We start from the raw sequence: 12,715 nt of genomic DNA, 5'->3' as shown, positions 1-12,715 counted from the left end.
TACACACACACACTCACACACACACTCACATATATATATGTATATAAACACACACACAGAATTTAAAACAGTTAGATCTCACCTAAATGTGTACAATTAAATGTTCACCTTTGGTGTTGTGCAGGATTTAATGCACTTTCTTTTTTGACAGGCCTCACATGTCCCCAAACACACACTCACACACACACTCAAACTCACACACACACACTCACAGACACACACACATGGGGGGGGGGGGGGGGGGGGATTCTGCCAATCCCGGCTGAAAAAACTCCGACAGATGACTCATTATATGTCTTTGCTCCCTGCAACATCTGCAGTTTAAAGTCTTTGTGGTCATTAAGCCCCTGCAGCTCTGAGGAGAGACCCTGATGGTCCCAGCGCCGCCCGGACCTCAGCCGACGGTGGAACAAATGTAGGAGAACGCCGCGGAAATGGCACCGCCGTCATTTGCAGGACGACTCTGTAACCTTTGCGTGAGTCTGTGGGAGGAGCACCCAGATGCTGAGGCTTCTAACGGACCGCTGGAAAGTGAGAACGTTTTCGGACCCGCTGGTCTGATCTGATCACACCGGAGATCCCTGCTGCTGCAGTTTGGGGGGGGGGGTTTGTGAGCCCGAAGCTGTTGTTTTCCTTTATTAATCCTGTAGCTGCCACTGTCAGACCGCTGAACAGGTGAGAGAGAAAAGATTTCTGTTGCGTTAAATGAAATCTGAAATATTCAGAGCTGATCCAACATTGACCACTTCCAGGATCTGGAAAAAGAGATCCGGTGACCCGCAGCATTCTAACCTCCTGACCATGGAGCCGTCTCCCTCGATGAGCGTGTCGGTGGCCGATGGGGACGGACTGGAAGACCAACAGCCCCTCCTTCCTGCCAGGACGGCGCCCCCGACCCAGTCCTGCGCGCCACACTGTGGGATCCACCAAAACCTCCCAGCGCCGGCCGATCAGACGCTGTGGCTGGACAGGACCCAGGCCATGGCCTCCACGCCGTTATACAACGGCCACCTGTACGTCAAGCCGTCGCCTCGGTGCAAAAGAAAAGGAGACAAAGTCAAAGAGAAGAAGGGCGAGAAGAAGTCAGGGGGGAGGGAGCAAAGGTCACCACACGTGGAGAACAACCACAGGGGCAGAGCCAAAAACACGGGGACACACAGACTCCGGGAGAGAGCTGACGTCCCCGTGTCCCCCAGAGCGTCACCCTTCAAGAGCGCCTGCGGGTCGCAGCGCCTGTCCGGTCACGTTTCCATGGAGATGCAGGAACGCCACAGTCTCCCAGAGATCATCATCACCAGCAAGGACGACGACCTGCGGCCCCACGACCACACGTCTCACTGTCAACAGGGCCCGTCTGAGGCCAGGGGCCTGTTACCGGGAGCTGGGCAGAGCTCCGCCCACTGTCCCCGTCCCCCACCGCGCCCCAAGGGCAAGGCGGGGGACAAGGACGAGACGTACTGGAGGAGCCACAGCATCGGCTGGCGGCTGCTCCACAGGAGGGCTCTGTTTCTACGGAGGCAGCGGCTGAACGACTGCGCCCTGGCGGTGGCGATCTTCGGGGTGGTGATGATGGTGCTGGAGACGGAGCTGTCCTGGAGCGTCTACAGCAAGGTCAGGCAGAAAAATGGAGCCCCCGTCCACCGCGTCGGGGTGTAGAAATAACGTTGTGGAGAACGACCTCACCTGAAATAGAACAGGTCGATAAGATGGTGTCGATGATGTCATGCAAACGGGTTATAAAGGAGGATTCGCTGAGAAACGATGCATCTGACGGCCCTGTCCTGTCTGTCTGTCTGTCTGCCTGCCTGCCTGCCTGTCTGCCTGCCTGTCTGTCTGCCTGTCTGCCTGTCTGTCTGTCTGCCTGTCTGTCTGTCTGTCTGTCTGCCTGTCTGTCTGTCTGTCTGTCCTGCAGAGCTCCATCTACTCTCTGGCCATCAAGGCTGTCATCAGCCTGTCCACCGTCACCCTGCTTGGCCTCATTGTAGCGTATCACTGCTGTGAGGTGCAGGTACCACTTCTGCTCATGTTTCTGAGTTCATGATGGTCCCAGACCCCCTGAAGGTCCCCCACACATAGCAGAAATGATGTCACACACTTCATTACATCCCATAGCCCCCCCCCCCCCACACACACACACACACCTGTTTATTTTCTGTTTTCACCTGATCTGAATGTAAAAATCACCGCTCTGTCCCCGCATCTCCACCAGCTCTACGTTCACGACATCGGCGCTGAAGACTGGCGCATCGCCATGACAACCGACCGGGTGGCTCTGGTGGCCCTGGAACTGGCGGCCGTGGCCATTCACCCCTATCCGGTGGGCCTGGTTTCGTACTTCGAGCAGTCGCTCCTGCGCGCGCCGCCTCGCCTGTCACTGTCGGAGACGGAGCTGGAGATCATCCTGGCCCTGCCCATGTTCCTCAGGTTCTACCTGCTGGGTCGGGCCATGATGCTGCACAGCCGCCTCTTCACGGACACCGCGTCCCGCAGCATCGGGGCGCTCAACAAGGTAGGGGCGCGTGTGTCCGCGGCCAGGACGCTCACGTTGAGAAGCAGCTCCGTGTCTGCTCGGCACCTTCGGGTCGGTTCTGTCCGCAGCTTCTTCACCGTCTCCACGCGGTCCAATAACTTTGTCTGCTTGGTGCTCGACTTGCTTCTGTGTAACTGTAAAGTGCCTTTTGGTCAAGTTACAGTCAGACCGACACACTCGCAGATGATGTCATCAGCCAATGACGTCAGGAGCGGCGGCGCCAGGACCGCCGGCCCTCCTGGACGTGGGATTTAGATACCAAGATCCATCTTCCCACAGTGGTTTGGACTGGGTTTCCTCTAACACCGTCTTACGCGCACATCTGTTTCTGTCACATCCAGGTGGGCCCAGAGGTCTGGAAATGTTGAGACTCCAACAGTTTCACTCTCGTGGCGTCACATGCTCCTCGCCGGCTCTCCCCTGTTCGTCTGCTTTGCTCTCCACAGTCGAAATCCACCCGGCTAATCCCTCGGCTCTTACAAACGCTATTCAGGAGTGACGAAAACGACCTTCGTGCCCTCTCTGCAATACCCGCTGTCCGTGTGTCGGGCTAGATTGAGAACACGTTTTCCTATCCCCCGCCTCCTCTCTATTATATAATCCCAATTGGTAAAGTGTTGCCCTCAATCATCTGGCTGCGTATGCGGGAAGTCGTGACGCCAGTGTGTCGCCTGTGTTCCCCAGATACACTTCAACACTCGATTTGTGGGGAAAACGCTGATGACCACCTACCCCGGGACGGTGCTGATGATCTTCAGCGTCTCTCTCTGGGTCGTGGCGGCCTGGGGTTTACACGTGTGTGAGAGGTACGAGGCCGTAAAGCCACGCGCATCTAGAACCGTCTTTATTGGAGTTCTGGAAAGTTGCGTTTAATCCAACAGGCATCACAACTACAGAGACCTCAGCAGCAACTACATGGAGGCCCTGTGGATGGTCTCCGTTACCTTCCTGTCTATTGGTTACGGAGATGTGGTGCCTCACACCTACTGCGGCCGCAGCATCTGCCTCCTCACTGGGATCATGGTGGGAAATTTATGAGCTTTCCCCCCCCCCACGATCAGATACAAATTCTGACCCCTCCCTGCGTGACCCTCACAGGGAGCCGGCTGCACCGTTCTGGTGGTGGCGGTGGTCGCCAGGAAGCTGGAGCTGACCCGAGCAGAGAAGCACGTTCACAACTTCATGATGGACTCCCACATCTCCAAGAGGGTATTTTATACTCTCCTTAACGCTTTTGTTTTTGTAATAAAGACAATAGAATTCAAGATAAAGCGACCAGTAAAACACTGGAAATGGGATGAATTCCCTTCAGCGCATTTAAAATCTGATAAATAGTGAGGGTGTGGATTCTTGTCGATGCTCTGAATGATGTTAAACACATTTTTGGGGGGGATTTCTTCACCACAACATGCATGTGTGTACAATTATTTTATGTCTTTAGCTCAAGATCGCCGCAGCAAATGTGCTGAGAGAGACCTGGCTGATCTACAAACACACTAAGCTGTCAAGAGACTCCACCAGAGTCCGAACGCACCAGCGGAAGCTGCTTCTGGCCATCCACCAGTAAAATCTGACCCTGATCACGTCACAATCGCAAAGGAAACAGGGAATTTCAGCTTTGTTTCCTTGGCTACAATAGTAACGCCTGATGTGATGATTATAAACACACTCCACATTTGTGATATCATCATAAACACAATCATAACATTTAGATTTTGTTGTCATTAATACCAATATTATTTCTGGCTAAATGCAGAGATTTTGGTACGTGTTGAGAATTATGTGAGCGACGGTGCCTCCTAGCGGCCGAGCGCAGTAACGTCCTGCACTAAACGGACAGACGTTAACTTTTTAATCTTTTTAAATTAATATCGTTTAGGACCATTAGCAACTTTTTGAAAGCATAAACGTGTGTCCCCAGGCTGCGGCGCATGAAGATGGAGAAGAGGACGTTTGCAGATCAGAGCAACTCACTTGTGGATTTCTGCAAGGTGAGAGAGGCAAGTGAACGCATCATGCTTAGCGTGCGACGCGTGAAACCTGATTTAGTCGCATCTAATGTTTCTTCTGCGTGCGTGTTCCTCGCAGATGCACAACCTGGTGTATGATGTGCTATCAGAGGTGCAGAGCTGCAGGGCGGACCTGGACACGCACATCTACGCGCTGGAGAAGAACGTGGAGGAGCTGAGGGAGGGCTTCAGGAGCCTCATGCCGCTCCTGTCCAGCACGCTCTCCACCCAGAACTCCTCCATCCGCCACCTCCTCAGGGAGAGGGAGGTGAAGACGGACACCCAGTGGGACAAAGTGAGGGAGGATCAATAGAAGGTCCCCAGAGTCGCGCTTCAAACATGGAAATTATTAAATAGGTAGAGCTGTGTTGTCATCTAGCTTAGTCCCAAGGTTTGTTTCCCAGCTTAGCGTTAGCGACTTAAAGAACAACCCTGTACAGAAACTTTGTAATATTACTGTTAGCTTTGTGTCTAAACCCTTCTCATTTTGTTCGATAAAGTCATGTGGATATTGCAAACGTGAGCAATAGTGAATTAATGTACTTTGTAATAAAACTCGTCTGTTAAACGTCTGGTGTTCACCAAACTGAGCTCTTTAATGCAGGAAAATGACGCCAAAGCTTTTGTTTAGCCAAAACAACATTTTATTAAGAGAGACGGGTTGGAGGGTGGAGTTACAGCGGCCACCAGTCAACACGACAGTGGAGATCCATCTGAAGTCTGTCTTGGGGTCTCATCTGATCAGTCCCCTGGTCCCGCCTGCTGTCCTGCACAAGGCGCTGATATCAACCGGTCCATTCCCTCCTCTCGCCCACAGCTCCGGGGAGGACCGCTAATGCTGCTTCCTCCTGAATGAGCACCCTGCCACAGGAGACAATGATGGTCAGACTAAGATAGACAAAAAAAGAAGCAACACAGTAGGAAAATCCTGCCGGCTGTGCACGCCATTGTCCAACAGTGCTGATACAAGAGTTGTTTTAGGAGCCAACTCTGGAGCTCTTCCCCCCACCGGTGTCCTGGACACCAGCCGTGCAGGAGGGCTCCACTGGTGCATCCCAGGACTCACCCTGCTCTGGCAGGTCATGCCGCCCAAGGCAGCACCCCGTAACAACAGGGATTTGTGTGCTCAGCCTTCGAAAGGGGGGAGCCAATAATTGAGCCCAACCCTTCTGCAAACTGAGGTCGCTCTGGCACCGGAATGAGACTGGAAGGCCACCAAAAAGGAAGTCCAGTCACTTGACGGTGCACGTGGAATTTCAAAGGCTGCAGTGCAATTTACCAAAACCCGTTTACCAGTTATCCCCAGATTGATTGGTCACCAAAAAAGATTTGACACCATCCATGTTGTTGTGCTTCAGTCTTATAACCAGGGGGAATTAAATGAAACTGTGGCACAAAGCCATTAAATGTAACAGTTTTAATATTAAGAGTTTCCTAATTGATTGGAATGCATTCTAACATGCAAAAAAACAACTCTTAAAAAGAACATCTCAATTCCTTGAATCCAAATGTGATTGTGTGGCCGTACTGACCCTCTGTGAGACGGGCTTTGCCTCCCGTGGGCTGACACAGGACCGTGGAACAGCCAACACACAGCACGACCGTCTGAGCATGGCTGAACACCGTCGTGATCTTGTAGCAGCCTGAAAAATGGACAGAGCAAAGAGGTTATGACACCGACATCTGCCTTTACATCAGGGTGGATGAGTGGAAGGCGCAGAGCCTCGTCTGGAAAAGGCCACAGATGCAGAGCTTACCTGGACATTTCACATCCATAAAGTAAGAGTTGGGACTCTGAACAAGACGCTTCTTCTTGTGCCTCCTCTTCTCCTCCTCAGGGGATGGGTGCAACAAGTCTTTTGCGAGCTTTTTTTTTTTTTAGAAAAGAGCAAACGATCAAAAAAAAAGATCACGTTAGTCACATCGGGGATTTAAAATATCGCACCGGTGATATCTGACAAACGACACTCGGCTCATTCTACACAGTGATAAGGTTATTGTAGATTATTTGGTAGAACGATCATCAATCCGCAGATATCGGCGTGTTCTAGTCAACAGAATCTTGAGGCTTCTCCACCGGCCTACGTTCCCCAACTTCGACCGCACGCTACGCATTTAGATCCAGCAAGTTATATTATCAGAACACTCGGTACAATTAGTGATTAAGGCATCGAATTGGTTCCAGACCTACAAAGAACTAGAGTGTTGCTGAAAATTTTGAGTTTTTAGCACGCTCCTGTGCTTCTTTAACTGGCTCCATGTTCGCGGTATGTGCGCCGCCATCTTGTGTCACAATGCGCTCAAATGTCTACAATTAATTGTTCAAAACTGGGCCAAAAACCCAATGGAACCGTGTGAAACCTATATCAATTGAATCGCTAACTTCTTAAACATCCGATGAGCCCCGCCTCGGTTCTCAAATATGGGTCTAAATGGTAGAAATGTCATCTTCCAACGGCTTGTGAATACTCACTGGCATGTTGGCGAGAAAATAGCCGTTGCCGAAAAGGAGGCTTTACCGGAAGCAGCGGCCTGATATTGGTTGTTCCTTTCAGCTCAGACCGGATATGACGACAGTCACACGACATTTTTGTCGTAACGAAAATTTTATAATGTTTTACTTTTTTTTAAAAAAATGGCAGCGACTTGTTTTATTCACTATTATAAATAAACGAGCGTTCCAAGCGTGGAGAACAATAGTCTATAAATAGGGTCGTTAGGGACAGTTTTAACCTCTTCCTGCTGACATTGCTGTCTTTGTACAATCACTACACTACTATACTCTCTCTCTCTCTCTTTTTACAGTATTTTTTTACAGTGTCCTAATGTTGAGCAAAGATCATTTTGATATTTATATATGTACTGCTGGAAATGCACCAAAACAAAATTAAGCTGACACTGACAAAAAAAAAGAATCGGTTTTCTATGAACATTTATACTGTGGAAATATGGGATAACAGCTGCTCTGACATTTGCACAGCAACACTAAAGTACAGGCAGACTAACTGAGACAGATTTGGTCAATTGATTACATTTATTTTCATTACATAATTGGAGTTTCTACAAAAAGCTTGAGGGCTACAGTCAGACCTCTGAGAGATAATGTTTTGTGAAGGTTTATGAACCTCCAATGTGTTTTAACGGTGTCCCAAATCGTCTTCTGCAGATATGCGTTTCCTTGATAAATGGACACTGATAACTGACTGGAAATCAGGGGGGAAGTTACAATTAACTATGTTTTAATCAATTTAATAGGAAATCATATATGCGACAGTGAAGATTCCCACTACAGCATTTTTTACCAGTTGTACAAGAAGTCATGCCTCCTTTTTCATCGTATCTGTCTCTTCACATCGTAGTTTTTCAAATGCGTCCTCTCTGGGGGCCATTACCTCCTTTATTTTTACGTAATCGTCACAACCAGGTGAGAAGCCGTTTCTCTAGAAGGCAGATTAAAAAACATTTGTTAATTTATATATGGGTTACTTGTGCATGTCTGTATTTAGACTGCATTTATTGTCTACTGCATGTATATACTGTATTGATTATGTCCGCATAATCCATTAGTTAAATGGAAGAGTAAATATTGATTAATATCAATGAACAGCCACTAAATAATACGTCAACATGAGTGTGTTGAGCCCAACAGAAGGGTCCAATAAATGTAACTTGACAAAAATGTGGAAAAAAGAGAAGAAGAATCACGCTGATACAACCAGTTAGACGCTTCCGATGACAGTGGCACAAAATGACATTACATCATTTGCACATTTAGTTGTACACACAGCTCACACCTGCAGACGGAGACGCAGGAGGCCTCCACCCTCACTCTGAACTTCTAGCGACTTCAGGAAGACAGGGAGTGACTTCTCTGTCATTTTATTGCCTACACACACACACACACACATCCTTATACTACCATCTTTGGAAGGACTAAACTGATCTAACCATGCCAATTATATGCCTAAAATTAGCCTGAGCCCAATTCTTTAACAGAGCTGCTAATTGGGAAACACATGAAGTGAAAAAAGTTTTTAAAACTTAATATTTCTATAGTTGGGCCTGTTAATTTCAAATTACAGTGCATGTTACATTAGCTGTGGTAGACGTTCATTTTATTTAATCTAACCACAAGCTGACCTGACAAGTTGAGGGAGACGAGAGTTGTATTTCCAGGCATCATAAGCTCACCGTCCCTCAGCTGGATTTGTGTGTCTAGCAGGGGGCTCAGTAACTCCACCGGCTCAGCCTGAAGTGTGAGAGGAGACGGCCAAAGAATGCACAGTGCAATTAAATGACACATTCACAAAAACAGGCAAATGCACAGGTGACCAGCTGTCGTCCTCCATGAACTGTGACTTTAGTTCTTAACTTCTGTTTAATAGGAAGAATTGCTATTAATGCTTTGTTAAAGATAGTTGAGATCTCCCTGGTTAAAAGTTAAAAAGGATTGATTTTTAATCCCTGAGTCAAGTCTTATCACCTGAGGTGCAGATTCTATAATGCATGCTCAAAAGAAAAGTTGTTTTAAGTTTTTTTTTTTTTAAAAGTCTAAAACAAGATACAGAGTTTCAGTTACTGAAAATTAGGAATACAGTACAAGTGTAACAAAGTCAAAGTGTAACTGAGAGTAACTAAGGCCAGATAGGGAAGAGTTAATGTGATTTAGACGGTTTCTAAATGAGGAATTGGTATTAAACAGTTTACAGCCCTTCATATATCTGGAGGATTTACATTGATATAAATGATGAAAATCAAGAACTGAAATGATAGAGTGTTAAAGTTTGAATTTTTTTGTCTCAAGTGTAAAGTATTCAGCTTGCTGCTGAGGCTAATTGCTGCCTTTAATCTTCAAAAGAAACATCATAAATATGGAGAAGAGCCTGGTCAGGAAATTCAACTTTCTTTAAGGTGGAGGATTTTATAAGAGGTGGATGGAGGATGAGCGCAAGGGCTGTTCTCGCCTCCACCTTAGGGAAGGTGAGCATCCCCTCCACCAGGTTCCTGGGGCTCAGAGCAGATGTTGGACAGCTGGATGAACAGGCACCACCCAGAGATCCAACTTACAGCCTTTCTCTCCATGAGCTTGATCCTTTCCTCAGCCTCTTCATGGGTAAGAGCAAACTCACCGAGGATCTGATGAAATAGGTGAAGGAATCAAGCTGAACAATAAATAACGCGGCCCTCTAACATTAAATAAATAATAACCCGAGCCAGCTGAGTAGCGCCAACGTCTCCAATCTGATTGTTGGATAGCGAGAGACAGACCAAAGTGCGATTCAGCCGCAGACCCTGGTGGAAAAGAGGAGGAACATTACTGAAGTGGCCCTGAGAGCAGCTACTGCAGGTCCTCTGTTCAGGATTATACCTGTGCAATATGTGCAGCACCTTCATCACCGATAGAATTAAAGGACAGATTGAGGGCCAAGAGTTTCTTGTTGGTAGAGGAGATCGTTGACAGAGCGGAGCCGATTAGACGAGCGCCCCCGTCTCCCATTCGGTTGTTTTTCAGAGCTAAATGAGTGAGACTGGATTAAAGGGGAACAAAACCAAGCAGGAATAAGAGTGGATATATTGTTTCAGTACTTTTACAAACATCCACTCTTATATATTTAAAAGTTGTGTGATATCCATTTTCACGCAGGTCTTTAATTGCTCATTACACTTTCAGGAACTTTAAACCTTATAATTGATTAAACGAAGCTGAGTACAATAGTTCACTGAATTATAGAAGTGTGTGAATGTAACTTGCTGTTTATTACAGCTTTATAAACATGCTTGATGTCTCACCTGCTGCTTTCAGACAGAAGGAGCTGGTAGCTCTGCTCTGACAGAGGGTTGCCCTCCACCGTCAAAAAACTGAGATAACACAAAAATAAATGCTCTTATGTGTAAGAAATTTACACGTTGCTGAATAAGCTTCATTAAATTTGACTTTCTGTTGCTCGTCCCCGCCCGAGAAGACAGAAACGGTGTGAATGAGAGCCGAGGCCACCCACCGGAGATGTGCGCACAGCGGTACCGAGCTCAAGAGAGACGCGACAGCCCGATCGGTCAGGCCAGCCAGAGAAAACCTGCAACGCAGCAACAATCGTCAGAGCTGATGTTCAGGACATCACGGTGTTTCTCCAACGCCCTGAGGCAGAAGCTCGTCCACCCAGTAAGGTGGTGTGTGCAGCCCAGAGCGGCGAGGAAGGCCCAGACCTGGACGTTGGGGAGACTAAACACCCGCTTCACAAGCCCATGTACAGTGTTACAGGTTCTGGCCAGGGAAGATTGATGGTTGAAGAGAGGTGTGAAAGAAGCCATCTATGTCAAACTGGGAGGACCATCATTAACCAGAGGTGGGGCTCTGAGACATCACCTCTCACCTGTTTATTATACAGTCCTGAAAATCCTCCCCAGAGGCCGTTCACACATGGCCACTAACCAACCCCATTAATAATGAGGGCTGGGGCAACCACAACCAGGAGACTGAAGGTCCAGAGGTGTTAACCGGTCCTGAAGAGTACCTGGACCACCCAAAGGGTCAGCTAGAACTGATGAAGCCTCTTGGGTGAGAGGTGAAACGTCTTCATGGAACTCAAGCAGTCCGGTTGCTGTGATTCAATGACCAGAATTACCAGGACCTGGAAGACTGGGAACCTTCACAGAACCATCACTTACTCCATCTTCTGCAGCTTGCTCAGGGAGGGGAGCATCTTCTGGAGTATCTTGATAATATGGTCATCGACCTTCCATCCTGAGTGCATTTGAAATGGCGGTCAAACGGGATCAACCAAATAAAGGCGTAGATGGTCGTAACAATGGTCGTTACCAAAAATCTTAAGACTCTTAGCAGTGAGGGGGTCTTCATTGTCCAGCTCCACTTGAAGACATCGTTTGGACCAGGAAGGTGCAGCATTTGTGTTTGTGCTGCCATCAGCTGAGGAAAAATTGTGGCAACTATGAGTCGGGGAACGTAACACGCATGCAGTTACAGCTTAAATACAAATCTTATCTTAAAATAATAGACCAAATAATAAACTTTGCATTAATAAATGCTGCGTATGAACTGATCAAGTCCTTCTTTTCTACCTGACTTCTTGGCTCTGGTGTGGGCCAGTCCCTTGATGAGGACACTTGGGGAGTACTTGATGCCCAATAAATTGCAGAGGGCAGCAAAGTCCACCTCCACATTGCCTGAGCACTGATATTCATCTTTTGGAGATTGTTAAAGTGCAATCACGCAACTGCTTTCTGTAACCAAAAACGCAGTATGATACTTACCAAAAGTCCGAGCAGACGGGTTCGCATGTGGACTCTGACCTGCAAACGCCACAGCAAAACACGTTTGTTCATTAAACGCACCTCAAAGTTGGTACAGAAGAGCTAGCAAACACAGCTGGTGTTGCATCACTGACAGGTGGAATGTGTGCACATGTTAAATTGATGTTTATAAAAGTTAAATGTGACTCGGGAAAACACGGATAATACAACCTTTACGATTTAGGGAATCGTCCTTAGAAATCATTGGATTAAGTTTCTCTTTCCGAATTTTTCCGCGCATTTTATGGCAAATTGCGTGCCGCTACAGCCAAAAGGACGAGACGCTTACGGTCGATGTTGCTATAGTAACAACGGGTTTCGAAATCACGCGAGATTTCGTTTGGGAAGTGCTTAAAATACCGACGTCACTCGGGCACGAGCGCTACATTAATAAGCATAAATTAGTTAAATTTATCTAATTTTTTCCTCCATCCGACTCTTATTTCTGATAACTAAAACTTTTAAGGTTTTTTTTTTTTTTTTAAACCATACAATTGAAACTACAGTTTTGATTTAAACTTATTGATATAAGAATTTCCTACTTTTGTGAAATTTTAGAACTCTTAGGTGAAATGTTTGGAACTCTGGGTAAAATTTCACGGTCTTTTCCCTGTTGCTCCTTGTTAAAAGTGCTTTCACTCATCTTCAGGTATGATCTTTGTTTCTCCGGACGAATCTTAGAAATAGTCTTAAAAATGTCAAATTGCCCACCAGACAGACATTAAATTCCATGTCAACGCCAAGTGTTTTCACAATAATGTAGTGCTTTTTATTAAAAAAAACAAAAACAAAAAAACAAACCAAATATAAAACAAAAAAGTAAAAACCAACAGCATTTTTCATTACTGAAGAATCATAATTACAAACT

General features: G+C 47.0%; 3 protein-coding genes and 1 non-coding gene across 9 annotated transcripts; 1 reads left to right on the top strand and 3 right to left on the bottom strand.

Moving 5' to 3' along the window:
• Positions 1-269: 269 nt before the first annotated feature.
• LOC101078024 (small conductance calcium-activated potassium channel protein 1-like) lies at positions 270-4,949 on the top strand. 4 transcript variants are annotated; one of them, XM_029844995.1, is made up of 11 exons: positions 270-465; positions 651-675; positions 753-1,611; positions 1,913-2,002; positions 2,210-2,509; positions 3,215-3,336; positions 3,412-3,553; positions 3,629-3,739; positions 3,972-4,093; positions 4,452-4,530; positions 4,619-4,949. In XM_029844995.1, exons 1-11 carry the CDS (start codon positions 435-437, stop codon positions 4,850-4,852), a joined length of 2,115 nt encoding a protein of 704 aa, XP_029700855.1. In that variant the 5' UTR covers positions 270-434; the 3' UTR covers positions 4,853-4,949. The 4 variants fall into 4 exon arrangements, with proteins under 4 accessions (XP_029700855.1, XP_003969394.2, XP_029700854.1 ...); XM_003969345.2 differs by having other exon boundaries at positions 1,913-2,008; positions 4,452-4,521; XM_029844994.1 differs by having other exon boundaries at positions 1,913-2,008.
• Positions 4,950-5,160: 211 nt separating this feature from the next.
• On the bottom strand, positions 5,161-7,132 carry rps27.1 (ribosomal protein S27, isoform 1). The gene is made up of 4 exons (XM_011609436.2): positions 7,013-7,132; positions 6,297-6,405; positions 6,072-6,182; positions 5,161-5,400 (listed from the first exon to the last, which is right to left on the bottom strand). The coding sequence occupies exons 1-4, from the start codon at positions 7,016-7,018 to the stop codon at positions 5,372-5,374; spliced, it is 255 nt and encodes an 84-aa protein (XP_011607738.1). The 5' UTR covers positions 7,019-7,132; the 3' UTR covers positions 5,161-5,371.
• Positions 5,658-5,787, bottom strand: LOC115251876 (small nucleolar RNA SNORA35). Its single transcript, XR_003890390.1, has one exon. It is a non-coding gene; the product is annotated as a small nucleolar RNA SNORA35 (small nucleolar RNA).
• A 306-nt stretch (positions 7,133-7,438) lies between the features above and the next one.
• On the bottom strand, positions 7,439-12,165 carry lrrc71 (leucine rich repeat containing 71). Of its 3 annotated transcripts, XM_029845600.1 has the most exons (14): positions 12,019-12,165; positions 11,809-11,847; positions 11,617-11,739; positions 11,357-11,464; positions 11,206-11,281; positions 10,539-10,613; positions 10,330-10,398; positions 9,908-10,067; positions 9,748-9,831; positions 9,607-9,675; positions 8,680-8,788; positions 8,334-8,425; positions 7,842-7,979; positions 7,439-7,742 (listed from the first exon to the last, which is right to left on the bottom strand). In XM_029845600.1, exons 1-13 carry the CDS (start codon positions 12,086-12,088, stop codon positions 7,857-7,859), a joined length of 1,197 nt encoding a protein of 398 aa, XP_029701460.1. In that variant the 5' UTR covers positions 12,089-12,165; the 3' UTR covers positions 7,439-7,742; positions 7,842-7,856. The 3 variants fall into 3 exon arrangements, with proteins under 3 accessions (XP_029701460.1, XP_029701459.1, XP_029701461.1); XM_029845599.1 differs by having other exon boundaries at positions 7,439-7,979; positions 12,019-12,164; XM_029845601.1 differs by lacking the exon at positions 10,539-10,613 and having other exon boundaries at positions 7,439-7,979; positions 12,019-12,164.
• Between the last annotated feature and the right edge of the window lie 550 nt (positions 12,166-12,715).

The sequence above is a fragment of the Takifugu rubripes genome, chromosome 12, assembly GCF_901000725.2.
Source record: "Takifugu rubripes chromosome 12, fTakRub1.2, whole genome shotgun sequence".
Classification (NCBI taxonomy): Eukaryota; Metazoa; Chordata; class Actinopteri; order Tetraodontiformes; family Tetraodontidae; genus Takifugu; species Takifugu rubripes.
The sequence above is the reverse complement of the archived record's forward strand: the minus strand, read 5'-3'. Positions and strand labels throughout refer to the sequence as shown.

Coding starts and splice junctions, on each gene's coding strand:
- lrrc71 (XM_029845600.1), bottom strand. CDS start 12,088: ATGCGCGGAAAAATTCGGAAAGAGAAACTTAATCCAATGATTTCTAAG. Junction 10,614..11,205: donor AGCAAGCTGCAGAAGATGGA/GTAAGTGATGGT, acceptor GCTGCGTTGCAG/GTTTTCTCTGGCTGGCCTGA. Junction 9,832..9,907: donor GTGCTGCACATATTGCACAG/GTATAATCCTGA, acceptor CTTTTCCACCAG/GGTCTGCGGCTGAATCGCAC.
- LOC101078024 (XM_029844994.1), top strand. CDS start 435: ATGGCACCGCCGTCATTTGCAGGACGACTCT. Junction 466..650: donor GTCATTTGCAGGACGACTCT/GTAACCTTTGCG, acceptor TTAATCCTGTAG/CTGCCACTGTCAGACCGCTG. Junction 676..752: donor ACTGTCAGACCGCTGAACAG/GTGAGAGAGAAA, acceptor GACCACTTCCAG/GATCTGGAAAAAGAGATCCG.
- rps27.1 (XM_011609436.2), bottom strand. Junction 6,183..6,296: donor TATGGATGTGAAATGTCCAG/GTAAGCTCTGCA, acceptor TCCATTTTTCAG/GCTGCTACAAGATCACGACG. Junction 5,401..6,071: donor CAAAGCCCGTCTCACAGAGG/GTCAGTACGGCC, acceptor CTCCTGTGGCAG/GGTGCTCATTCAGGAGGAAG.